Here is a 27844-nt window from a genome sequence, read left to right on the forward strand (position 1 = left end):
TTTTGGATAAAATCTTACATGGTGGCCATGAATGGCGTCTTCTCTGAATGATGCAGGTGCCAGTATCAGCATATATTAAGCTCTCTGCATGAAGAAATTGTAAAGCTTTTTTTTTTTTTTTTTTTATTAGAGAACCTCTATTCCTTCCTTGGCTTTTTTTTTTTTTTTCTTTTTTAAATTAGTAACTATCTGTGCAGGATAAAGGCCACAGGTTTGGAGAAGCTGAAGTCTCAAGTGCGGATACTCCTAGGGGGAAACATTTTAGCAGTATTGTTACCATGGTTAGAACAAAGTTTAAATTTATTTTCGTTACAGGGAGGTACACCCAGTGGCAGAAACTTTACAGAGGCAAAAGTCACGCCTTCCAAAGCAGCTGGATTTTTTAAGGTAACACAGACCTTATTAATTAAGGTAATTCAATAACTTATTGCATCACTCTAAAAAGGTACATTAAAGGATGAAATTATGCTGGGATATGTACCAGGTGTAGGTGTCCAGGTGTTGGCAGCGGAGTGCTGCAGGGACAGCCTCTGTGTGAAGGAGGAGTGGCAGAGGCTGCCCCAGGCCAGACACACAGCCAGTTCCAGCTGGCTCCAATGGACCCAGTGCAGGGCACAGCTGAGCCCTGCAGCAGCAGTGGTGGTGCATCTGGGAAAGTGTGTTTAAGAAAGGGTAGAAAACACTGTGCAGCAGTTGAGAAAGAATTAAAAATATGTGAGAAACAGTGCTGCAGACACCCGGGTCAATGAAGAATGAAGGGGAGGAGGTGATCCAAGCACTGGAGCAGATATCTCCCTGCAGCATGTGCAGAGCCTGCACAGAGCCCAAGCAGAGGCAGGCTCCTGGCAGGAGCTATTGCCCATGGAGAGAAGTCTGTGCAGGAGCAGGTTTTCTGGCAGGAACTGCAGCCCATGGTGGACCCACACTGGAGCAATCTCTTTCTGAATGCATGTGGCTCACAGGATCCATGCTGGAGCAAGTTGTGAAGGACTGTAATCTGTGAGAGGGAACCCACAATAGAGCAAGGGAAAAGTCTAGGGAGGAAAGAGCAGCAGAGAGGAGCTGCTATGGAATGATAACAACCCCCCACCATTTCCCATCCACCTGAGCTGCGTGGGATTGGGAATCACAGAAGGAGGTAAAAGAGTTGAGAGTGCATGAGTGAAGTTGAGGCTGGGAAGGACAAGAGGTGTGGAGAAAGATTTTATCATAGAATATGGAACACTTAGGATTGGAAGGGAGCTTAAAGATCATCTACTTCCAACTCCACTGCTATGGGAAAGAAAACCTTCCAATAGACCAGGGTGCTCAAAGCCTCATCCAACATGGCCTTGAACACTTCCAGAGATAGAATGGGGACAGATTCTCCAGGCAACCTGTCCCACTGCCACACCAACCTCACAGTACAGAACTACTTCTTCATATATAATCTAAATCTACCGTCATTCAGTTTAAAGCCATTACCCCTTCTCCAAACCCTAACCCTAACCCTAACCATAAACCCTAACCCTGATCCTAACCCCAACACTAAACTTAACCCAAAGCCTAACCCTAATTCACCACAAACCTAACACCAACTCTAAACATAAGCCTAACCATAACCCAAACCCCAACCCTAACGCAGCCTAACCCTAACACTAAACCTAAGCTTAACCATAACAATCACTCTAACCAAAAAAACTAAAACTTACTCTAAACCCTAACCCGAACCCTAACACTAGCCATAACAGTAACTCTAACAATAACTCTAAACACAACCCCAAACACTCACCATAATCATAACCCTAAACCTTAAACCTAGGCCCTAAAAATAAACCCAACCCAAACCATAAACCAAACCCTCACTATAAACCTAAACCTTAACCCTAAACCTAAACCTAAACCCTAACCCTAACCCTAAAACTAAACCTAAACCTAAACCTAACCCTAAACCCAAACCCTAACACTAGCCCTAGCCCTAAACCTAACCCTAAACCATAACCCCAGGCCTAACCACTAACCCTAAACCAAACCCTAAACCTAACTGTAACCCCTAACCCTAACACTAGCCCTAACTCTAATCCTAACACCTAACCCTAACCCTAAACTTAGCCTTGACCCTAACCAGTCAAATGTAAGGGGGCAAAGAGAACCTCATCTTGAGTATTTTGTGCAGTTCTGGGCCCTAAGATTTAAGAAGTATGTTAAGGTCCCTGAATGCATCCAGAGGAGGACAACAAAACTGGTGGTCCCATGAGGAGCAGCTATGGATTCTAGGTTTGTCTAGTTTGGAGAACAGGAGGCTGAGGGGTGACCTCCTTGACCTCTACAGCTTTCTGAGGAGGGGGAGAGGGAGGTGCTGGTCTCTTCTCCCTAGTATCCAATGACAGGATGCCTGGGAATGGTTCAAAACTGTGCCAGGGAAGGCTAAGACTTGACGTTAGGGAGAATGTCTTTATCTTGTAAAACAGGAAACAGTGTTGAAGGGTAATGCATTAGTCTCAGAATCTAAAGTTACTTAGTTTTCAGTTTTTTAATTAAATCATGACAAATTAAGCCAGGAAGAGATAGATGGAAATATACTGCAGATAAATGCTGAAGGTGCAATAGAAGGAAAACTCAACCTAAATAAGTAGTAACTGCAGACGGTGTGTGCATAGGCTTGTGTCTGAAGAACTGTTGAGGAAAAGTGAAGTTAAGCTGAAGTTAAGCGTTGTAATATATGACACAAGAAGATCCACTGAAAGGTAGCAATTGTTTAAAAAAAAAAAAACACCTCTCTTTTTGAAAAGTTGGTAGAGGTTTGTTTGTCAAAAAGTGACATTTCTCATATTTTGATATTTTTTGAGTCAGCTTTGGTAGCTGTTACACTATCTGAAAAATAACGAGATCAAATATCTCTAAAATTATGTTTGAGAAGAATTTTAATTAGCAAATTGAAACCTCTAGCTCTAACTTTCATGTGCATGCCAACAATGAATTCGCCATGAAGTAATAATCTTTAAAACAACATGCTGGAAGTTGCATTTCTTTGGAATCTAAACTTCTTGCACTGCTATTGCTTCAAAGCTAGCCGTGCTTATTTTCTAATTTTAGTATCATTGTTAAGTATTACTCATTTTTATATTCTTGAAGCACATATTTAAAAAGATTAAAGTATAGGGAGAATAGGTATGCTTGGTCATAATTATATAGTTCTTTTAGAAGAAGCAAGCATATCATAAAAATTATGATAGGATTATGCCATGGTTACATAATAACTTCTAAGTGGTACATTTTAATAAAAAGTTCAGGGCACTGAACAGAGCTTCATCTTTTGAAATGATTTAATACAATGCATACTTTTTGTTTGCTGTATGACTTATTTTGTATCACATTTTCAAAGTATGGCATCATTGGACTTTCAGACAACATAAGCCAGGTAAGTCATCAGGTCCAGCTGGGACTAACCTGTGCTGCCTGCTCTGTTTCGACATTCATGCTCCTTGAAAGCACATTGTCTCAGCTGGGCGGGAACTGAGCATTCCTTCAGATCTTGTTTCTTACAATACTTTTTTTTTTTCCCCAAAACAGTTGAGAGAAAGCAGGGAGGGGGGAGAAGAAATCGTAAAATACCTCCTGCCTGGTTGTTGAAAACATTTTGGTTTAGTTTCTAAAGAAATGTTGTAAGGGTAAAAAAGAAGTTAATTTCCAAAGGTCACTTAGAAATGGGAATTATTTTTTTTTTTCTAGGAAATGTCAGTGCCTTAGCCCAGCCCTTAGTTTGGGTTGGTGGCTTGGTTTTTTTCTTTTTTTGTTTTTTTTTTTTTTTTTGCTTGTTTTGTTTTGTTTAATTTAGTTTAAAGAAAACACAGCAGAATACTCCTTTCTGATAAATCTCTGTCCATGTGGCGCAGAAATATGTGCATAAGTCCTGCATGGTCCTCCCAGCCTGCTGACTAGGCCTGCCAATTCAATTCAATTAGATTCAATGAATTCTATTCAATTCAATTCAATTCAATTCAATTCAATTCATGGCATTACATTGCTTAGGGCAGTCTTTAGGCTGCGTGTCTAGTCACTGCCACTTTGTGTGAATAGTGCTTCATCTCCTTCCATACACCAGCTATAGTCTGATGACTACACCTACAACTTTTTTTTTCCTAAATGATGGCTCTTAGGATCCCCACTTTTTGACCATGAGATTTAAACATCAGAAGTGATCTTGTTCCATGCATTGTTTGCACACTGATTCCCTGTCCTGACAGCATGCCTGGGCTAGGAGGGATGGTATTCAATTAGTGTTTTCAGGGCAGCTCTGCATATAATCCTCAACTGGAGCTGAAGAAAACTTCAAAAAAAGATAACTCCCAGCTTGCTGTATTATAAGCTATGAATTCTGCAGTCTCTGCTTTTCATAGAATCATAGTATAGTTTAGGTCGGAAAAGACCTTAAAGATCATCTAGATCCAACCCCCAGCCACTGTCAGGGACACCTTCCACTAGGCTGGTTCGCTAAGTACCCCATCTCACCTGTCCTTGAACACTTTCAGGGATAGGACATCTACAGCTTCTCTGGGCAACTTGTTCCAATGTCGCATCACCCTCACAGTGAAGAGTTTTTGCCTAATATCTAGTCTAAATCTACCCATCTAATCTACACTACCTGACTTCTGAAAGCGTCTAAGAATTTGCAGTGGTACATGAGACCAGGAACTGCTCTTTTATCTGGAAGTTAATCAGAGAACATTTTTCTGAGAGGCTATGGAGGTGAAGCTGCATAAGCAGAAATGTGACTGGGAAAACTCCTGAAGGAACCATAATGGAAATTAAAGCAAGATTTTCTCTTCAAAACCTCTGCCTGAGATGCAATCTTGCCTCTCGCCTCTGTTTTTCCAATTGAGAATAGGTATTACTATGTTTATACCTGCCATCTTCCACTCTGTGTTAAATTGCACAAAAGCTAGGCATGTTACTTGACCTGGCTTCTGCTTATATGAAGGCCACTCAAAAGACACATCTAGGGAAGACTTTTTCAGGCTTCATTGTAAACTAAAGTAAATTTACATCCCATTGATACTCCATTTTCTGATCAGCACTTTGTTGAAGCAGACTATAAAGTAGCTTATCCCTTAGTATAGTGTTCAGATGCAGTTTTAGAATCAAGTTTGACTATTAAGATTATTTTTATAAGTGGACTTGATACATCTCGATATAAAATTACTGCCTATTATGTTGGGACTTGAGCTGAAGGCCTCTGTTGTCTTCGAGTCTTAGTGCTACTGAGGTGTGTATGACTACCAGAGACAAAGTATTTTAGCTTGCGTAGTCCATATTATTGTTCTCAGAAGCTGTGTGAAATGTTTTCGCTGTGAAAATGGTGCCAAGCTGGTAATTGTATATTTACTTATTTCCCAGAGACTAATAAGCTGGGAATGTTTTTCAGCAGAACTGAAAATGTGCTTTATATAGATGTATGTGTATTACTAGCAGCCTATAGTTGCAGTGGAGTTTTAGATTTTAATAGAAAAGGAGAAGTGAAAAAATCTTTGGCATATTAGTCCTGCTCATGAGAGAGACACGTATTTTTGTTCCCAAAATTTACAGCAGTGAATTTTTTTTCATACTGAGGGAGACATTAGCTCAAGTTTTTATTTACTTTTTCTCCCATCAAGTGCAGCTCTGTACTCTTTCTGCTTCTTTCTGTAAGGCTTCTGTGAGAGACTGATCTGAAATCGGACTCCACTGTCCATTGTCTCAAAGATTGGTGTGAGAAGCTGAGATGGAATTCCACTATGAGAAGCTGAGATGAAATTCCACCAGTCCATTGTCTAGAGATTGGTATGAGAAACTGAGATGGAATTCCACCAATCCATTGTCTCAGAGATTGGTATGAGAAGCTGAGACGGAATTCCACCAATCCATTGTCTCAGAGATGGATGGGAGGAGTTGAGATAAGATGCATCGTATATTTGCTTTTTAACTACACACGCGCGTCCCTGCTGGGTGGTGTCTTGAGGGGTGGTCATCGATAGTCTTGGCCTCTTTTGCACTATCTCTTTTCTAAAACCACCTGGATCCAGAACAGTCTTCGAGACACAGGGTGGTGTGAGGGACTGATCTGAAATCGGACTCCACTGTCCATTGTCTCAAAGATTGATATGAGAAGCTGAGATGGAATTCCACCAATCCATTGTCTCAGACATGGCTTGGAGGAGTTGAGATAAGACTTTTCTGTCCATTATCTCGAGGATTGGTGTGAGGAATTGCTGCCCATTACCTCAAGAATTGCTGCAGACATGTGCAGTTGAAGAGCTGGCTACGAGACCAGGGAAACTGGTCCACCAGGATTGTGACATTAAGAACATAGGTACTCCCTCCAGCTCATTATAAAAGGGGGAAAAAGACATCACCAAGATGGATACCTTCAAGGGGATAACTCCAGAGGGACACCTCTATGAGGACACCCACCTCCGATGGCTGCTACTGACATCTTGGGGGACACTCTGCTCCGATACTGATTACAAACCCTGAAGGACTCCCACCACTTCTGACAATGGATCCCTGTGGACTGCTGGATCTACAGTGGTGATGCTCTCTCTCTCTCTCTGCACCACGAATCCTTGCTTCATTTCCATCCTTTTTCCAATCTGTCCTATTGCTACCCCCTTTATTACGATAATTTCCCTTTTTCATAATAACTGTCTTTTTGTAATAAACCGATTGATTATGGTACTTGACCTCTTTTGCATCTTAATTTCACTCTTGGGATCACGAATGAAACAGTCCAACAGCTTCATAGAATTATAGAATCATAGAATAGTTAGGGTTGGAACGGACCTTAAAATCATCTAGTTCCAAGCCCCCTGCCATGGGCAGGGACACCACACACTAAACCATGTCACCCAAGACTCTGCATTACTCCAGATGTTTAATTTAGCCTGTTTACTGCAAGCTAAATTAAGTGGATGCTGTAGACAATATTTATTCCTCTGTCAATCGAGTAGGTCATTGTTTCCAAGATGTGTGTGTAGATCAGGAGTTGCTTAGGAAAAAATACAGTAGCATCAGTTGGTTTGCAGGGGGTGCCCTAGCTGGCCTCTTCTCCTATTTTGTGCAAAGGTGAAGGAGAGAGATAGCAAGTTTGCTTTTAATGCTGCAGAAGGGGAGCAATATCATGGATGCTTCTGGCATTGGTTTGTTAGAGCAGGGGTTATGGGAAGTGTAGAGGAGGGGAGGGAAAGAAAGGGGAGGAAAGGCAAGGCACGGTGAGGCAAGGTGAGGCCCTCTTGCCAGGAATTTGAGGTACAGAATCCATGAGACTGCTGACTTCAAGAAAATACCAGAACTGAAATCACTGCCTGACAGTCCTTTGAACGAGACATTGAAGTCTATCCTTGCAAATGTTTTCTACACTAGGGACTGTAGCGATAGGACAAGGGGTAACAGGTTCAAACTTAAACAGGGGAAGTTCAGGTTAGATATAGGGAAGAAGTTATTTACTGTGAGGGTGGTGAGGCACTGGAACAGGCTGCCCAAAGAAGTGGTAAATTCTCCGTCCCTGGCAATGTTCAAGGCCAGGTTGGACAGAGCCTTGTGCGACATGGTCTAGTGTGACATGTAGGGGGCAGGGACATGGCAGGGTGGCTGGAACTAGATGATCTTAAGGTCCTTTCCAACCCTAACTATTCAATGATTCTATGAGAAGTGCAAAAAATATAGGAGTTCTCTCTCATTGCATGTCCTCTCTCTCTCCCTTCTTTCTTTTTCCTTTTTTTTTCTCCCTTTCTCTCTATTTTTTACTCCCTTTTTTCCTCTTTTTTTCTCTATTTTCTCTGTGAATGTATTCTTAACAGAGAGATAATTTGGGGACCTTTTCTCCCTCCTACCTTCTGAAAAACCACAGCAGACCATCTGTTACTCCTATGGTGGGAGTAGAAAATATGTTTACTTTTAGTAACTTTCCATCAAGGAGATAAAATGAGTTAACAGTGTGCATCTACCAGAGCACTGGTGATCTATGGGCTGTAATCTAAGCATAAAGGGACTGAAAATAACAGATATTTCTTTATATTCTTGTGTGCCATGCCCATCAATACTTATGTGAATCTCTCTGTACAATGCACATAGTTTGAACACCAGTGCCTCCAAAATATTAATTTATTTAGAAATAAGTCTCCTCAATTTTCCTGAGAAATTAACTGAGTTGGTAGAAATTTGCCTAAATTAAAAAATATGCTGGATTTCACATATGTACTTGTTTCTCCTTTGAAAATAGATTTACAGTTCTGCTTGCTGGTACCCCAAAAAGGGTATTTTGAAAATTTGAAATGCAGCTGGATTGTTCTTGGTTTATAGAAAAGATTGCTGCTAGGCACCTCTATATAACTGTAAGAGTTAGGGCCAGATCTCTTTTTATCTTATTTTGATAATTCATACAGCCTTTTACAAGCATACTTTTGTGTCCATTAATTTGTTTTTATAGGGGAGCAGTATCAGCCTTGAACTTCACCCCTCAAAGGTTCTTCCTTTAGAAAATCTGTTTTAGTTTCTTGCATGCATGGAAAGACATAGTTTGAAGACCCTGGGTGCTAGGAGGGACTCCATCCAGGGTGTAACACTGAAGTCCTCTGTGAAAAAACAAATGACATAAATGGACTGAGTAGGTGTCTCACGTGTCATTTAGCTCTCTTAAAAAATTCTATTAGTAAAACAAAGATGAATCATTCTAATACAGAGAACTCACAGCCCACCAGGCCATTAACTCTAGCATGTCATGCAAGAAAATAATACGTTTTGCATAAGTAAAACAAAGAAAGTTGTCAAATTAAAGATGGTTGTAATCAAATGAATGGATCTGAATGACTCATTTGAATGTTTGAATGTGCTGCCTGAGGTAGCTAAGGGAAGGAATGATTAATGACAATGGATTAGTTGAAAAGCAGCATATATATAATGAAATTATAACAATTTGCTTGCTGAGCTAATAATAACCATGAATATTAATGAATTATTAATTCTTGCTAAATAGCCATGTAATTCCTGTGAAACCATATACCACCATCTCTATTAGTGGATGAAATTTAGTTATTTTGTGAATAACCTCATGAATTACTTACAAATGATCCAAAATACATGGCACTAGATGCTGAACTGATACAAATATATATAGCCATATTTGGTGAAAATGACCCTGAACCTGTTCTCATGCAAAGAACCAGATGAGCTTATTGAGCTTGAAGTCCAACAATTTTTAGAAACTCTCAGAGTCAATTTGGACTTTTTGAAAGCAGGCGTTCTTTATTTTGCAGCACTGGGCACACACGCAAAATCATTTCGCAAAGGTGAGCGCACCTGAAGTCTACAAGCAGCATCCATTATCCAAGAAACTTGCGCATATTTACGACCTTTCCAGGAAATGTTTTACATTAGATTTCATGGAACTACTTGTAATATTTGCATTTTAATTATGCATGTGCTTTTCTTGCCGTGGTCTTGAGGTGTCTCTGACAGTCATCCATAGTCTTCAACCGATTGATCTCTGTGCTTGCACGTGTGAAAAGACTCTTGTGAATTACTTAACAATTGTGTGTGTGTTTTAGGTTAGTTCTGATTTGTTCCTCATCTTGAAGAACTGGCCCCATCTGTCTTGGTCATTCCTTTCTTATCTTCACAGGCTACCCTAGTTTTATATGTACCCCAAGACCCCACCGGCCCATATTTCTCTCAACAAAGCGGTCCCAATTTACAACTCAGCATTTTAGCTTACAACAGGATGGGATCTTTTTTACCTATTTTTTCCTATAGTCAGAGAGGAATGTATACTTCCATGTGGGCATTGCATCCCAGCTGTATTAACTTTTGGTTTGCTTTAGTCCCACATCTTAGAAGTTAGTGTTCTACAAAATCGATCAGAAAGGGCTCCCATTATAATGCATGTGTCACTTCTTTGCAAGGCAGGAAGCACAGTTCATTATTAAAAGGAAGAATAGCAGCCTGAAGGGAGTCCTTTCAATTCCTTGTCATTTGAGAAGACTGGTAGTTGCAGTGTGTGTGTGTGATACTCCAGGAAAGGGGGAATAGAATGATAGGGATCCTGGAAAGCATCATAGTGAAAAACAAGGCTATGATGAAGCTGATCTCTAGTCGAATGAATTAAAGAGCAAACATCATGATAGTAAGAAGAATTTTGTAGTATTGACTTTGCAGGGAGAAAAAACAAACACAAAGCAAAATGTTCACATGCAGTACAAGAATATTGTGAGCATATTGTGAGCATCCAGGAACAGCCAATGTTCTATCATCTGAGTGACAGCTGGCAACTATTTAAATAAAATGGCTTATGATATAGGTGCTGCTCAGGCATGCTCCTGTTTAGCATGATTTCATTTTGGCCCTGCACAGACTTACTGAATGAACTTAAATAAGTTAATAAAGCCTTCTCTCTCTCTGTTCATCAACTACAAAATAAGACAATAATAGAATCATAGAATGGTTAGGGTTGGAAGGGACCTTAAAGATCATCTAGTTCTAACCCCCCTGCCATCAGCAGGGATACCTTCCGCTAGATCAGGTAGCTCAAAGCCCCATCCAACCTGTCCTTGAACACTGCCAGGGATGAGGCATCCACAACTTCTTTGAGCAACCTGCTCCAGTGTCTCAATACCCTCATAGTAAAGAATATTTTCGCAATGTCTAATCTAAATCTAACCTCTTTCATTTTAAAACCATTCCCCCTTGTCCTGTCACTCTGTACCCTTGTAGAAAGTCCCTTTCCAGCTTTCTTGGAAAACAACAGTCTTCCAATACCTGAAGGAGGTCTACAAGAAATGTTTTGTCTGCTTTGAGTTTGCAGACTATGTACACTTAATGGGTTGAGGACCCATTCCTTCTTCAACTTCTTTTGCCATAGCAGCTGCCAGGTCAGGCTTTTGTGTAGGTGATCTCTCACATTTGCATTGATTGTGATAAGGCTTCAGCTGAAGTGCTGAGGATGTGTTCAGGGCTTGATCCATTGTTCTTCATTACAAAGCACCGAGGGGCTACAAAGGTTCTGGCTGACTGAGAAAGAAGGTGCAGAAAAATTTCACAAGTACAAAAAATGAAATAGAATTAATTTGTTGATATGTTTTGCTGAGATTTTTAACTGGTCATTTGCTGGAATACATTGGTCTCAAACTGTAGTTTTGTGTACTCGTATTGTGTGTACACAACCACTGCTGCTGAAACATTCCAAGAATTTTAATTTTTTTTTTTTTAAAAGGTCACTAGAATTATTTTCACCTGCTTTGTCAAACACACTGATATACTAATTGCCTCATCATCACAAGCAAAGTTCACAGGACCTCAGCACCTTACCAGGCATATTTGTGTTTTAGCCTTTGAGAGATAAAGCGAAAGCTACTATATAGAACAAACGTCTGCTAAAGAAGTGCATATAGTTGTTGTTTGGGAGGCAGGCATGGGCTTCTTTTCTTTTGCTGCTCTTCACTGTTAACTCTGGAATTAAATCCTAATTTTTCCTAAGATGATCTATTTCTGTTTCTTTATTTGCATATTTCAGTATATCTGTGTTCCTTTTTTAAATCTGGAGTGGGATATTGTGCAAAATTGATTGAAGTGACCTTTCTGTTTGATTCTAGGATTACAATTTAATTTTCTACAAATGTAGTGCATATTCTGGGTGCAATACCAAGAAGTCTGTGCTTCACTTAGCTAGGTGAGAAGAAAACACAGTCCATGAATCTTATATGTGCCTGGCATGTCACTGGTGACAGAGTGAACTGTTTATTAAAGTAGTTTGATAGGAAATTATGGTAATAAAATATTTGTTCCTTTTAAACTGGTCTGTAACCTGACCCTGTTGCTTCAATTGAGCAGTTGTTCAGGTTCATAAAAAGGCCCATGTAAACTAGTGAAGCCCTGGATAGACCCAGAAACACCCAACCTGCTGCTACGAAAACTGAGGGCCTGGAATGTTGCGATAGTTCTTGAATGAAGTTCTTGGAGATTTGCAGAAACGGTCTTGGAAATAGACGCTGCTGAGCCCTTGCAGCAGAACATTGGATGTTCTTCCCCTGCTCGTTACAGCTCAAATTCTGCTGTCTGCCTCGGGGCAAGGAGAGAGTGAGATGTAGATTTTTTTAAGTTATATAAAGGCTAAGAGTAAAAGTACAGGTAAATCTGTCCCCTCTGTACTACTTACAGAGATGAAAACACTGGTAATTAGCTGGCAAATATTTTTTCTGAAGTTAGTGATACTTTGTGAATGTGTCAGGTGATTGATATACATCTAGGTAGCCAAATGTGTTTTTCTTTTTGCTCCAGCCTCAAAAATAACAAGTAAAAGTCATTGTTTTGAATCTCTGTAATATACAGTAAGTGCTAACAATCAGCACCAGCTATATTTTTCTAACTAAATGAACAAAAGTGTTTTTGTGATGGAGTCATATTAATCGTACTTTTTTGATTGTTCACAAAATTCTGTCATTTTCTGTTGATGTCTGGATAATTTTATAGGCTTTAGGGAAAATGGATTTTGCTTTGATCTGTTATGGGTATTATTGACTTTTTTTCTCAAAAGTATTGTTTCTTTCCCCTAGGATTTTAAAGAAACATGAAGATAAAGTGAAAGAGAAAACCATTGAACTTCAAGCTGATATGAATAAAAAGTCTTGCTGTATCAGGCCATAAAATGCTGGGGCGTGTTTAGACAAGTCAGACATTTATATCACACTACATGGCACCATCAGATTTGCTTTATCTGCCAAATATTTCTTCTGCTGTGTTGTAAGTGTAGGTGTAAGTGAAACTTAGAATCCTTGTATGCTCTAATCTTCACTTTTACAAATATTGTCTTTAGTTAATTGACAATGTACTTGGGACAGTAAGTCTTTGATTCTGTTTGGTGCCTAACACCACTGAATCCTGATATGTGATCAGGCTTGTAGAAGCTGTCACATTATCAATAATAAGAAATAATTTTATAGGAAGAAAACTACTTGGAATGTGAAGGAAATTCTTGGTGGTGTGGATGACCTATCTTCTGAATACTTCTGTTTATTTCAGTGCTCTTCAGATCCTGATTTTGTGCTCACCTTTGTTACAGTTTTTTAAAAATTCACATATTAGCTGCTTGGTTGTTCAAAAGCAACACACCAGCAATTTCAAAGTGTAAGGTGATATTTTCAACCTTAGTGTGAAATATACATGAACAAAGGATTGAAGAACTAAGAAGATTTTCATAAATAACATTAATTCATTTATACTACACATTGTTGCATATAGGTCCTTGATAAGAAAACCTTTCCTCCCACTTAGGTGTGATGAATTAAGTATGTTTAGATAGGTCACTGAGATATCATAAAGGCTTGCCTGAGTTGTTGTCGAATAAGCTGGCATGTTTTGATTGTGAGGTGATGCTATGCAAATATCTCCCTTAGTTTCCAGAAATAGTAAAATTTCTCCTTGCTTCCAGGGGTTGCTTAGGAATCCCTAAAACCCAAAAGGAGCAAAATGAGTGTCCACTAATGAAAATCAGTAGGCTTTCTGTTCATTTCCTAGGGTTGCTTCTTGAAGTCCATTACTAGTTGTAGAGGAATGAGTCACCTTATTGACTGTTACATGCTATCCACCATGGTAATATTCTCAGAATTTAATTGTCTTTGTTCAATCCTGGCTAGAGTTGGACTAATGCAAACCCCTAATTTAAACCTCAAAGAAAACAACTGTTTGTCCCAATTTCAATGAGGGAAGAAGTTTTATCAGTTTAAATATTGGCTTTGCTAATTGATTTTGAATGATGTGTTCCACTGTCATAGGGTGTTTCCTACCTCATCAATATCAGAACTTGCAATATTTCTTCCGACCTCTGACAGCCTCAGGAATTCAGTTTGAAGGCTTGATTTCAGCTTTACTGACTCTAGCCCCACAAAACTCCTAATTCAGATCCTTAATTTTTTGTTCCCTCAAGCTTATCTTGATTTTGGAAGAAAGTGACACATAAGGTGGATCTTCTTTGTGTGACTTCTATGGGATCATTTTTATTTGGACATCTACTACCGTACACCGAGACCCTCCTAGCAGGGTACACAATGCTAAGGAGCTGCTGAACCCTGGGATGGAGATTTCTTTTTCTTTATCTACTACAGCCAAATCTGGTGTGGTCTAAGACCCAGGAGGTATCTCCCATCTCAGACTGATAGCTGTGGCTGCTGCTGTTCTTTTTTACAAGTCCAGCCAAAACCCAAGCTGAGTACGCACTGCAAAGATGCAGATAAACAACATTAATGTCATCAGCCGCACAAACAACACAGAGAGAAGTCTCCTCACTGCTTGTCACCCATATACACACAAAGAGCATTCCCATAAATATGAATACAGATGGTCCAATCGTTCTTTTCCTTTCCAACTGGCCATGATTGAAGCTTACTGATGAAAACATACACATACACATACATTCCTCCACACACCACTTCAGTGCTCTTTCTCCACCACTGCCATCCCTCTATCCCCAGGATCCTAGTCATAGTCATCTTTCTGCGCACCTTTACAAACAGCAACTATTTGTTATTCGCTCACAGAAGATAGGCATGACTAATGTGCTACAAGGCTCTACTTCTGGACAAATTCTACTGGCCAGATGGTCATCAAACAGGTGTGGGGATTGTCAGCTTCCAGGGTTCCTTGATGCTAATGGATCCTTTGTGTTGCTGAAAGCTTTTTGGTAAAGAGAAGCAGAGATCATGGTGCAGCTGTGCATCATGAAACTGGACACTGGGTCATAGCTAATCTAGACCACCCTCTTTCAGTTTACAGCCATTCCCCTTTGTCCTTTCGCTATGTACCCTTGTCAAAAGTCCCTCTCCAGCTTTCTTGTAGGCCCTCTTTAGGTACTGTAAGTCTATAAGGTCTCCCTGGAGCCTTCTCTTCTCCAGGCTGAACAAACTCAAATCTCTCAGCCTGTCTTCATAGGAGAAATGCTCCAGCCCTCTGATATTTTCATGGCCCTCCTCTGGACTCATTCAAACAGGTCCACATCCCTCTTGTGCTGAGATCCCCAGAGCTGAACACAGTACTCCAGGTGAGGTCTCACGAGAGCAGAGTAGAGAGAGAGAACGACCTCCCTCAACCTGTTGGTCACACTCCTTTTGATGCAGCCCACGACACAGTTGGTTTCTGAGCTGCAAGCGCACACTGCCAACTCATATTGGGTTTCTCGTCAACTAACACCCGCAAGTTCTTCTCCTCAGGTCTGCTCACAATCCAGTTTCCACCCAGACTGTAATTGTGCTTGGGATTGCCCTGACCCAGGTGCAGGACCTTACACACCATTGCAAGTCTTTTCTCATTCCCAGAAGAACCCAGGGCTTTCTCACTGGAAGTCGCCAATTTTCGTAGCCTGAACAGGAAGGGAGTAGGAAAGCAAGTGGAATTGAGACATTCAGATAGAATATTATGTCACTCATAATACTTGAGCTGTTGTTTGTGTGTATGTGGGTGATGAGCATTGAAGGCATTGCTCTCCATGTTGTCTGTGTGAGTGATGATGTTAGTGTTATGTGTGTATCTGCATCTTTGCAATATGTGCTCAGCTTGGGTTTTGGTTGGACTTGCAAAAAGAAACAGTAGCAGCCACAGCTATCATCCTTCTATTACATTTTGTATTGTGCCCTGTGTTTCCACAATTTATCTTGTGCCAGCTTTATCTCATGCGTTGTGATATTTGTGTTCTTTTGCTCTGAGCATACATAATAGAAGTATTTTCCAGATCTTCTAACACTGTATTCAGCCTCCTCTTTTTCCTTTTTCTGTCTTGTCAATGACCACATTGCAAAATGAGCATTATCAGCTTTGGAAAACCACAGTCTGCCTATTCACAAGATTCAGTGCTCCTGCAGCACTAAACTTAAATCTTGCCTTTGCAGAGCAATCAAGAATGTGAATATTGCTGTATCTGTATAGCTGTTATAAATGCTCACATGTTATCTTTTTCAGGGAGGAGAGTACAGGGTGGGTTTGTGACTCACTGTCCCTGCCAGTCATTACTCCTCTGTTTTACCTTTTACAAGTCAGTAGAACTCTGCAATAAACCAGTTTATGTTACTGCCTTGTCAAAATCTCAAGAAAAAAGGGAGGAGAAAAAGACGACACTTCTCTACTGCATTAGTGAGCTGAACTAGCCAAGTAAAATCTGATAAAAACTGGAGCTAGTGAGATGGTATGGGTGGAAAAAAACCAGCTGAGATTCAGTTGTGAGAAAAGAAGTCTAGAGGGCTGGGCAGTCCATTTTCAGTGGCAGCAAGGTGTTTAGTTGTCTCATCTGTTTGTAACTTCATCTTTAAATACAGATAAATGGAATTAGATATGAACTAATTTGCTATGCTTTTCAGGTGGCTTTGGAGGCCAGTGGTGAGCTCGGTGTTGCTGCAGCCAAACACCAGTTTGGATACCTCTGCTAGGGGCTGAAAAGCCTCAAGACTACCATTGCTTAGCTCAGAGACATAGCACTCAGCTGCAAAGCTTAGTGTGGTTCCCCTGTGAGCGTGAGCTGTTTCTGCATGGTCTTGCTCCCAGGTGCAAATGACTGAACTATGTTATACTGCACTACAAGACAGATTTGTTCAAGGTCATTTGAATCTAGACTATTAAGGCTTACCAGCTGACATAGCAACCCTGTCTTGTATGGATCTATATTATGAAGCTGTAATAAGACCATTGTTCATCCCTTTGAAACAAGTATTATTCTAACAAACAGCAACTGATTTGCATTAAATGATGTGTCTGTCAGCAGAGAAAGACAAACAATTGATGAGTGAAACCTTTTACATGTATGCTATAGACATTTTTGTCTGTAACCACACTGTAAAGTCACTTTCTACATTGAAATGTATTGGTGTCATTAAAAGCCCCAGGGCAGGTTGTGCAAGGAGTTCCTAAACTGAGATGCCTGAAGCTCTTGCCTTTGTCTTGTCCATGCCCAATGTAGGGTATGCTGTACAAAAGTTGGGTGCTACTCACATCAAGGCAAGTGGAGAACATACACACAAATGATTAAATAGTGGAAATTTTGTTTAATATTTGTTTCTTGTTAACATGATTCTTAGGGTTATGAACAGCAGCTAAAGCATCTTTCTGTCATTGCTATGGAGATGACGTAGCTGTGCAAACATAGACTTCTGAAGGGTGCTCACGGTCAAGAAACTGTAGTCATACAAAATCAGCACTACAGACATCAAATGATTAAAAATTATCTGCTGGCAGGTCTCAAAATATCATGCTAGGTAAGCAAGGCATGGTCTATTGTGAAGGGGAGTGTATTTTATCAGATCTGCTGATAGCTTATAAAATCTCTGTCCTTGGAAGTTTTCAAGACAGGTTTTACACTAAGCCGCAGGGATTTGGCATAGCTTTGGAGAAAGCTCTGCTTGGAGTAGTAAATTGGGCTTGAAAAGTCCAAGGTTTCCTTACAACCTTTCTGCGGTACAAATGGAAAAAACTAAATAATCTTTTAGTCAAGCAAACCTTTCTGCATGTCTGCTTTGTATACCAACATTAAAGCTTAACAGTTTGTCTGAGACTGCTGCAACACCCTGCAACATAGCATCCAAGGGTGCTATGAAAGCACTCTATGGTGCAAGACATTCGCAAGAATGCAGATATCAATCCTGTCTTCCAGAAGAGCAAAAAAGGAGGGTCCAGACAACTGCAAGGTGTGAAACCTTATCACAATTCCTGGGAAAGTGATAGGGCAACTAATCCTGGAAATCATTTCCAGACACATGAAGGACAAGATGGTGATCAGGACTAGTTAGCATTGAATTACAAAGGGGAAATTATGCTTAACTAAACTGGTAGTTTCTACAATGAGATAGCTAGCTTGGTGGATGAGGGGAGAGTCCTCAGTGTTGTTTACCTCAACCTTAGTAAGGCTTTTGACACTGTCTCCCATAACATCCTGTTTGACAAGATCGCAAAATATAGGTTAGATAATTGGACAGAAAAGTGCTTTGAAAACTGGCGGAATGACTGGGCCCAGAGGGTCTAAAGCAGAGAATGCTCAAGAGGGATCTTATCAGTGTGGGTAAATACATGATATGGGTGGAGAACAAAGAGGAGGGATCCAGACTCTTTACAGAAGTGCCCAGTGACAGGACAAGAGGCTACAGGCACAAACTGAAACACATGAAATTCCATCTGAACACAAGAAAATACGTTGTTTGTTTTGTTGGGTTTTTTTAAATGTGGAGGTGGTCAAACACTGGAATGGTTTTCCCAGAGAGGTTGTGGAGTTTCCATCCTTGGAGGTATTCAAAACCCAGCTGTAAATGGTCCTGGGCAATCTGCTCCAGATTGTCCAGCTTCAGCATGGAGGTTGCAATAAGATATTCTCAAGAGATTGGTAGATCACAGTGGTACTTTCTGGGTTCTGAAGTTCTGACTCTATATGTTCAAAGCCCCATGGGACTAGCAGGATCTCCAAGATGACTAGATACATCCTTACCACCACAGGCAATTACGTGAGTGTGGACCATAATAAAAGTAACACGATGCACAGGCAAATAAAAGATAAGGACAGATTAGAAGAAAAGTTTGATTTAGGTTTGGTTTTGATTTATATGCGGATTCTGGGTTTCTGTGTATCACTGAAGTACAAGCTAGAAACAGTTTGAGCTGAAGGAAAAGAAACAGCATATTGTGTCAGTACTGTTTAAAGCACAAGGATGGGAAGAACATAATATAGTGTCAATATTCTAGCAAGCAGAAGTGAATTTTGCATTTTGACTTATGAATATTAGATTGGAAGGGTCTAGGCATTTGCCCAGATTGAGACCAGATGTTCCTCTGCTTAACAGAACTCTGTATCATTTAGCAGTAGAACTCAAATGGAAAGTTCTCCCAGAAAATGTTACGTCTCTGCTACGTTTGTTAGTGGGAGGTGTCAGACCAATTTACCTGGTTGTCTGAATATTTTCTGAATATTTTCAGAAGTTCTTGTCTCAGTTATCTCCATATCTTTATTGGTAAAGGATACCTTCCGTTTCTGAACTCTTCCATTTCCATATCCTCAATTCATAGCTCAAAATTTGATGTCAACATGTGCTTTGTTGTTGTCTGCGTGATCTACAAATGCTATCCATCACATGCTGCTGTTTCAGCTTCACACAACACTTAAGCTGCTTGCCTGCCAACACTCATCCCATGGGAAAACAAGCAAAATATTGAGCTATTTTTTCTGAGATGCTCTGTCAGTGGTAATAATAGCAATTATAGGATAATCAGACAATTATGGAAGTAAATAGTTGTTGCTTTAATCAGGTCTCATTAGCTAACAACATTGATTTGTCATGCCAATAAATGTAAAAAACATGCCACTATCATGATAAAGTACTTCTGCTAACTGCTCAGCATTACAAGTTACTGTTAATGAGTTATGTATGTCTTTTTGGACTGCCATTTCATATTTCTGCATCAAAATGGTAGGATATGTATTATTTCTGGTTAAATTCTGTTGTGATCTTAACACAGGGGTCCATTTGTAGTTCTAGGGCTGTGTTGTGCTGGAAATGCTGATGGTTCATTTGAGTAAACGGAAATGGCTAGCCATGAAAACAGAGAACTGTACTGCAAAAGAGAATGTTCTATTTTCCGCTTGAGGATTCAGGTGTCAGATCAGGCTTGATTTCGGTGACTGATGTGGTTCTGAAAGACCATGTTTGATGATTCAGAGGAATGGCTTAGAGTGTAGCCCAACCCTTTATGTTTTGTGAAGAAGTAAGACTGACTTTTAGTTGTAGTTGTCATCTCAAAGCTAACATGGTTTATTTCTGTTTCACAATCACACCATAGCTCTCTCCAAGCTTTCTTAAAAAATGTTCTCTTCGTTTGCATTATTCACTGAAAAATGAGAAAAATATCAAACATAGTAAGAAAATGGAAAGGGAAGGGAGTCAAGGAAATGGTATCAGTACCTGCAGAGACTGGAAAAATGGGCAAAGAGAACAGCAGATTGTGAAAATTTTGAGATAATAAAACCTCTTTTCTTTTCCCTTCAGCAGTATCTGGGCCCTGGAAAAATTGTTTTTGCCTAAAGGACAGGTACTCTACTGTAGTGGTCTGCCTCTTCCTCTGTCCCAACTCTGTATAGCATGTCTTTTTTAGCCTTTTAGTGGAACAGCTGCCCAAGAGAGGCCGGCGAATCTGTTCTCCAAAATGTTCAGGACTTGCCTGGACAATGCCCCGAGCAACATGAGTTAGCTCTGAAGTTAGCCCTACTCTGAGCAGGTGATTATAACTTTCCATTACAAATGTGCAAAAAGATTCTATGAGATTCTATAGCAAACCAACTCCAGCTACTCTGTTTTGCTCTCCCCTTTGCATTCTGACTACCTTCTTTTTTAACCCTCACCTTTCTTCTCCACATAACTGAAGGAGTCATTGCCTGTAGCTAAAGTAATCTACTCTTATTCAGCTGAGATAGGAGTTCTGAAGCCCTGACTCCACCTGAACAAGGGAACAGACAGACTGATAAGATTTAGGTCACCCTGGTGCCTTCCTGCGCTACCTCCCTCTCCCACTACTCCTGCCTGCACAGAAAAGCATGCTTAACAATGAAAGTCACTTCTAAAAGCAAATTTCCAATTTTTATAACACTCACGGGGTTTTGTAGTTTGAAAGTCATTATAATACTGTGTTGTTTTGTCTATTATACTAGTGACGTTGGGACATGGTTTTGCTACTAAATCTTTCTTAAGTGTTATTTACACTAAAAAAAAAAAGGTTTGCAGTACATTCTGATCACAGAGAATACGTTACATCTACCAGTATGCACAGTACTTGAAGTTACTGATTATAGAACACAGACAGATTGTCCTCTAATTAGGCTGAGTTCAATCCATACGAATTGGCCAACTTACAATGTTATTGACAATATGTTGAAATGACAGCATATATATATTTTTTTTATGTAAGTAGTATGTGTGGAATACTTTACAGGCAAAGGAGAGTGACTGATGAATTATTTTCTTAAGGCTGGTATTTATTCCTCATTATGAACATAGAATCATAGAATCACAGACTGGTTTGGGTCGGAAAGGACCTTAAGATCATCTAGTTCCAACCCCCTGCCATGGGCAGCGATGCCTCACACTAGACCATTTGCCGAAGGCTCTGCCCAGCCTGGTCTTGAACACTGCCAGGGATGGAGCATTCACCACTTCTGTGGGCAACCCGTTCCAGTGCCTCACCAGCCTCACAGTAAAGTGAAGAAAGTTTCTCTTGATTATTTACAATAAAATCTGCATGTGGCAAATTAGTTTATGAATTAATATTAAATTTAAAATAAATTCTGTAAGAAATTGTTTTGGACAAGGTTCTTCAAACTAGCTCTTGGGTAGACATGCTGTCTTGGGTAGTATTCTTGTCTACATATTGGAACATTTCGACCCCTATTAAAAGTCTAAGATGGTTTAAAAAGGCTCTAAACCTCCTAATTCTGTCCATTGGAAGGCCCTCAAAACAAGCCCTGCAAAACCCAACCTTAACCAAAATCGTGAAACTTTAACAATATCTGAAAAGGGATAGTTAGTACTGGGAACAAGAAATACATGTGAGAATAGAGTCATACTGCTCTGTAGAGGACCTTGGGAACACAAAGTGGCTCTCTTAAGACTACATCCCTAATTCTACAAGCACTGCAAGTGTGAAATGCACACTATGCCTTTTAGAGGCATGTTCAGTATTTAGGTTTTTTTGGATGCTCCTTTGTGTTTCAAGTGACAGGAGAATCCCTGAGAAGGCTTTTAATACTTTTGCCTTAAGATTAGAATCAAGGCAGAAGTGACCTGCTTTCTCTTTCTGCAGTGCTTTATTTGTTGCTCATCCAAGATAGTCTTTTGTTTAAATACTGCATTTCAGTTTCTTTCTCATGCTCCGTCCTCAGCTCATGATCATCTTTCTTTTCCTGTCAGTGGGAAGGAAAAGCTTTAAGCATACATCTGTTTCAGATGTCAACCATCGTTTTGTCATTACTATTTTAATGCAAAGCTTTGAAGATCAGTGGCTTGTGTTCAGCCCTGGAGACCATGATAGACATTCTTATTCCAGCCTTGAGAAGTTTAGGCTCAGACTCTGTGGTAGTTACCCAGACTTGCTGGATTGCTGAGGAAAACCAATTGCACCTGGCCTGCAAGTTCTTTGCATATCTTTTTCACTAGTGCTGACCTAATAGACCTTATACATGATGAACATATTGGTGCTTTCAAAACCTTAGAGGTAGGAAACACCTTTGAAGCCTAAATTTTCTTTTTGATCAGTGTGATTTGAAGATGCTCAGCAGTGCAGTAGTCACTCTCAGTTCTTCATGTGATGGAGAAATACGCAATATGCTTTTGATGTAAAGAAAAGCACAAGACAGTTTCCTGGGGCTAAATCTGACTGAAGTCCGGTCACCACTCCAGAACTGTGCCATTAACAGTAATAGCAAGGACTTAATTTTGCAACACTGAAGTGAATGGGCACTTGTAGTAAGAAGGCAAGGTGGCCACTGTTGAAGTGAGACTTACATTTCACTGTCATTAGGTGAAAGATGAGGCAAAAAGGGCAGTACTTTCAGTACAGCAGTGCTTAAAATACCTTTCAAACTCATTAATGAGCTGTTCTCATCAAGTTTTCTTCGCTGCTTTTTGTCTAATGCTTTCTATGAGGCAAAAAATGACACATTCTCAGTAAAGGCAGGCAAACCCTTGTGAATTCTTTTGTGTTTGTGTGATTTGTCTTTTTTTAAACAAGGTGTTTAGTTTTTTCCCCTTTATTATTATTTTAATATTAAAGTTATTAAAGACTCATGCAGTGAGCAGAGAAGTGGATGGTTTGAGGTGCTGTCAAAGTGTGAGACAAACAAAGCAATAGTCTTTCCTCTTTCTGTTAGAGTCAGGTCAGTGATTATAGTCAGCAAAGGAGAAGATGAAAACATAATTCGACTATATCTTCATATAAATGTAGGGGACTGAGGAAAAATTCTGGTAGAATTCCTCACCTTAAAGTCCTAGAATCACAGAAGTGTTAGTAGAAACAGACTTCTAGAGGTTTTTCTAGTCCAAGCATTAATGAATGAGTAGATGATCTAGCTATGAACTGATCCCTTGAAAATTACAGCAATATTTGACAGATAAAATTCTAGTTGTTTGTTTTGTGAGGAAAGAAGTTGTTCATCCTCATTCCAAGAAAATGAAAGTGCTTTAAAACAACAGTGATGAACTACACTGCAAGCAATATATTTACTGCTGAATTACAGTTTAATTTTCTACATAGATACCGTATGATACAATCCCTAGACCATTATAAGAAAATGAAAGCACTGTACAGTTTTTGTGAAGTGAAAAACAATAGAAATAGGTGCCTAAAACTTAAAAGTTGACAAATACTCGCAAAATACATCTTCAAGTATGCTTTATTTGCAGGTGATTAAAAAGATTTTTAGGAAAAAAACTAGTCAATCTCATCCAATACATGATGGAACATGATTTGATGCCTAATGTCAGACTGGAAAATGGGTAGATAGGACCGATGATGCAGTTTTTCTCGAAATACATGTGATTAAATGGTCAACATTCTTATAGTAAAAAGACTTGATGTGTATGAAGAATTATAATCAGTTAATATCTTAACAATAAGCAGGAGATATTGTAAGAAGAACAAGTGGTGTAAGGGGATGGGGAAGCTACAGACATCTTAGTAATATCAGAAGCCATTGACTTTTTTCTTTTATAGACATTAGCTTGTTCCTGCAATTCACTGCACTCTTGAGAACAGTTTTTGCAATTTAAAACATACCTAAAACATCACCAAAAGGAAACACTAATTCCTATTTTTTTTTTTAATTATTTTGTATTAAGAGTCTTGCAAAGAACTTAAGTATGGCATGGCCAAGAAACATGTATTAGCCACCATTTCAGAGACTCTGCATTCATCACATTTAAATACTAGGTGTCTGATTTCAGAATATCTCATGCAAAATCCACCTATAAAAACTCACCACGGAATATTTTCAAGGATAAAAAGCTAATTTTTTTAAAGCTCTGATAGACATCCATTTGTGAAGATGAATTTTAAAACTAATGGTCCACATTTTCCAGAGGACATTCAAAAAGATAGCTTTTGAACTTTCTGTAAATGCCCAGCTCTTATGTACACTTTGCATGGAATATTTACCAAAGCTATAACTTTGGACAGTTAATGGACTGTATCACTGCCTAGAGTAGTGCCAGAGGCAACAGCATTACCTTTCCATAACTGCATAATGAAAATTAAATAATCACAAAACAAATCCCTATTATGAAATATCTTTTTCTCATATACAATATATATATTCATTTATATTGAATATAAGTCCAGTAATAGTATCACAGTAATGTGCTGTAGTGGTCTTCCATAGTGAGAAAACTGCCCTAATCACCTTTAACATGCAAAGCTTGGAAGAACCAGAAATTCACAGTAAGTAGTACAATTTGTATACGCATCTTCTGCCATCCTAAAGTTAACCAGAACAGTCAAGACTGTTGCTTATTTTCCTACGTGTTTGACAAAAGCTACAGTTCTGTATACTGTACATTCACAGTGGGATCCCAGCCCCCTGTACTTTCTGCAAGAAGAATCAGGTTACCACTTTCCGTCTAGGTAAACATTCTAGTATTTAGTACAACAATCTTGTAAAAAGTTGTTCCTAGCTTGAAGTTCAGCAGTTCAGGACTTGATAAAATTCTCCTTTTCATCTCTGAAAGGTTTCTTGCTAGCGCATTTTGTAGTCATTAGATACTGACATTTCACATAGCTGTCCTTTAAAATCCAAGTCTACTGTGAAATCCAGGTCACGCTGCAAAAAGATTTAAATGTAACACGAAGTAAGACCATAAGTTTAGTATATGAATTCAGTTATCATTGCTTGAGTTGAAAAGACCTTCAGATTCAAGAGATATCTACTGTGGTTTCCAACTTCTTTTGTTTTTAAATGTTTCTAACACTGAAAAAGCAGGATATAGGATGTGTAATGGCGTTCACCATACAATCATGTATAGAGCATATTTGCATATTTTTCTTAAGGCTGATTTAGTGTCCTGGTTACAACTAGGAAGCTTCTGAAATGCTGTGCTATCAATCATATGTATTCTACAACAATTTTTAAAGGGTATCCCCCATTGAGATGCTCTTAATCTAGGGTAAAGGGCTTTCACACTAGGAATTATTCCAGAATAGATCTAGTAAACTTCCCATTATAGAGAAGCCCTCATTCATTCTTTACTTACAATGACATATTTTTTGGAAAGAGGCACTACATAGCCCTACAAAACAAAGCTGTCTCTCTACAAGCTTTTGAAAGGCTTGTGTTTCAGAAGAACAAAGCACTAACAAATCCTTTTGAACCAAGGTGGTCCCTCTGTCTTATGATAACAATCAAGAACACATTAATTTCAGCACCTAGATCTGCATTCAGGTGCTTACTGCTGTGCAAACAAATTTAAAATATTCTTTTAATTTTTCCCTCAAAAGAAAATTGATACATTCAACCTGAAAGAAAATGTTCCAGTCCCCCAAGAACAACGTAAAGGTGGGAAACAGACTATTTTCCTCTACTTTCACAACAAGCAGTAGCTTCAGGAGTAAATGTGTTTGGTTTAATGCCAGGTTTATTTTGTTACTTATTTATTTCTTCCCCTGTATCAACACTACTATGAAAGCCATATCCAGTCTGTATTTGGTACAAAAAAGTTAAATCAATGCAAAAAAGGAAGGCAATGAAATGTTAAGATTTGATGCAGTCAATCAATGCAATATTTAAACAATTACAACAACTGCATGGACAGATTTTAACCAGGTTATTTTAATGGCTGTATGTTGTAATAGAAAATTAAGAGATTCTGCTCAAGGCAGAATCTCTTAATTTTTGGCAGAAAATGGGGCCATTGCTTCTTGAAGAAGTCATATTTCTCATGTCTTGCTCTTCTATATAGGCATGGGTTGTCCATCAGATCATGTCTCATAGTTCCCTTACAAGTTAAAAGCACTGAATAACTGTCATGGTGAGAGATTCAGTTCAGCCCATGGCAGAGAAATTTAGGAAGTTATGACCGGTCATGATAGTGTGACATCCATCTCACTTCAGCTTTAGTCTTAAAACATATGTATTTTCTGTGGAAAGCCACAATTTTGAAATTACCATGTCACTTGATTAGTGAGTTCAAGTACATTTGATCGGTGAGTTCATAGAGATGTTCAGCTGAAATCTGCTACTTAATTTCCTAAAGGAGTGTTCTTGGGCATCAAGTGGGAAATATGGCTATAGATGTGTAACTGAAGTACTAACTCTTGATCATCCTGTGTCGGCAGAAGGGATCTTACCATTGATTTTAATGGCAGTATTGAAGGGACCTTTGCCTACTTGTGTCATAAAATGTGAGTCATACTGATTGCAGAGGGCAGTCGACTTGGTGATGTTCTTCCTTCCCATGCTAGCTTGTTTGCAGGCTGAGTTCTGTTAACATTAGCACTGCATTATCATTGCTGTCACCAGCTTTGGTGAAGCTGTGACTAGAGCTCCTACTAATAATATGAATTTAGAGCCTTCAGAATGCTTATTGTTTTAGTGCTATGCATTTCATTTACTGCTGATAGTAGCTTGTGATCAGCAGAGTTGGAATTAGAATCAGTGATGCTTACTCACCACATTTTTTGCATTTGGTTTCATGGATATAGTCCCATAGATTTCTTCTCCTCGTCTCACAGTTAAATAGTCCTCTAAGTAGAAGACAGTTTGCTTCCAGTGAGTATAGGGAGCATCAGGTGCTGGAAAACATATATGGTTATTATTTACAGAAGTTTCATGTGTCTTACAAATTAAATTAAGATGTGAGAAAATTTTTTAAAAAGCCTTTCTTCTTATAGAATGCTTTAACTTCTATACTATATTAGGAAACATGCTTTACAACACCACAGTTCTATTGACTACCAGTGGGTTATCTTCCGATTTTTATTGAAATATGTCAGATATAAATCACACCCAGAAAGGATTCCACAAAGGGGGCTACTGGGCATGATATACACTTTTTTGATGCTTTCCTTTAAACCCACACAGATTCAAATTGGGGAAATCTCTACCACTAAGTGTTTTGAAAGGCAGAAGTCTAAATCAGTTCAGAAAACAACTACACAAAACCATGAAAGAAAGGTTCACCAAAAATTATTAATCACAATGACACAGATGAAAGCGTTGACTCAGGATCCCTAAACAGCAGACTTTATAGTTTCCAGGACAACAGAGCTAGGAAAAGGACACTTGCACTTCGACCTATTTTTGGACTTTTTAAAGGCATATGCTATGGACAGCTTGCCAGAGATAGATACTGATCTCAATTAATTTCTAGTCTTGCTTAGCAAAACCACTTTGATGATATTCTGCTTGTTCAGGTTTTCATTTTACTTGTTTGTTTTTATTTCTGACTTAAATTCAAAAGTTTGAGCTGTGCCTAATAAACTTGTATTGGTTACTTCTTTTTCCTAGCATTCTTGCAGTTAAGAGCATCTAGGAACCTAAGAACTGTACAAATTCAGAGACTTCCTGACCTGGCAAAAAAGAGTCTGATAAATTCCATTTTCTTCCATTTGTTTCTTCAATTGCTTTTTTGATGTAGACATGGACCCCCCCTTACTGAATCATGCTAATAATGTTTTAACACTGTTTAATAAAACAGTGATCTCATTTAATGTTAACATCAGTGTTTAAAAAATATATTTGGCCTTAGAAATTGTATGTGACTGGGGAAATCATGAAACTTTTTTTTTTTAAACTGTCAGGACAGGAATTTTTTACAGTGCTTTTTTTTCCAAAATTCTA

General features: G+C 39.1%; 2 protein-coding genes across 7 annotated transcripts in view; one reads left to right on the forward strand and one right to left on the reverse strand.

The window, feature by feature from the left end:
• CRACR2A (calcium release activated channel regulator 2A) overlaps positions 1-12651 on the forward strand; it is a 37300-nt gene extending 24649 nt beyond the window's left edge. Inside the window, 4 exon segments of the mRNA XM_030479595.1 lie at positions 316-387; positions 485-656; positions 11601-11677; positions 12561-12651. Of these exon segments, the coding sequence (XP_030335455.1) occupies positions 316-387; positions 485-656; positions 11601-11677; positions 12561-12651 (412 nt within the window).
• A 10738-nt stretch (positions 12652-23389) lies between these two features.
• Positions 23390-27844, reverse strand: part of PRMT8 (protein arginine methyltransferase 8) — a 71478-nt gene continuing 67023 nt past the window's right edge. For all 6 annotated transcript variants that reach the window (XR_003990485.1, XR_003990483.1, XR_003990484.1 and 3 more), the window contains 2 exons: positions 26675-26796; positions 23390-24829 (listed from right to left, as the gene is read on the reverse strand). Coding sequence is in view for 3 of the 6 variants with exons in the window: in XM_030478816.1 (XP_030334676.1) it covers positions 24746-24829; positions 26675-26796 (206 nt within the window). In the remaining 3 variants the exon portion in view is untranslated. The remainder of the gene's footprint in view (positions 24830-26674; positions 26797-27844) is intronic.

The sequence above is a fragment of the Strigops habroptila genome, chromosome 3 (genome assembly GCF_004027225.2).
Source record: "Strigops habroptila isolate Jane chromosome 3, bStrHab1.2.pri, whole genome shotgun sequence".
Taxonomy (NCBI): Eukaryota; Metazoa; Chordata; class Aves; order Psittaciformes; family Psittacidae; genus Strigops; species Strigops habroptila.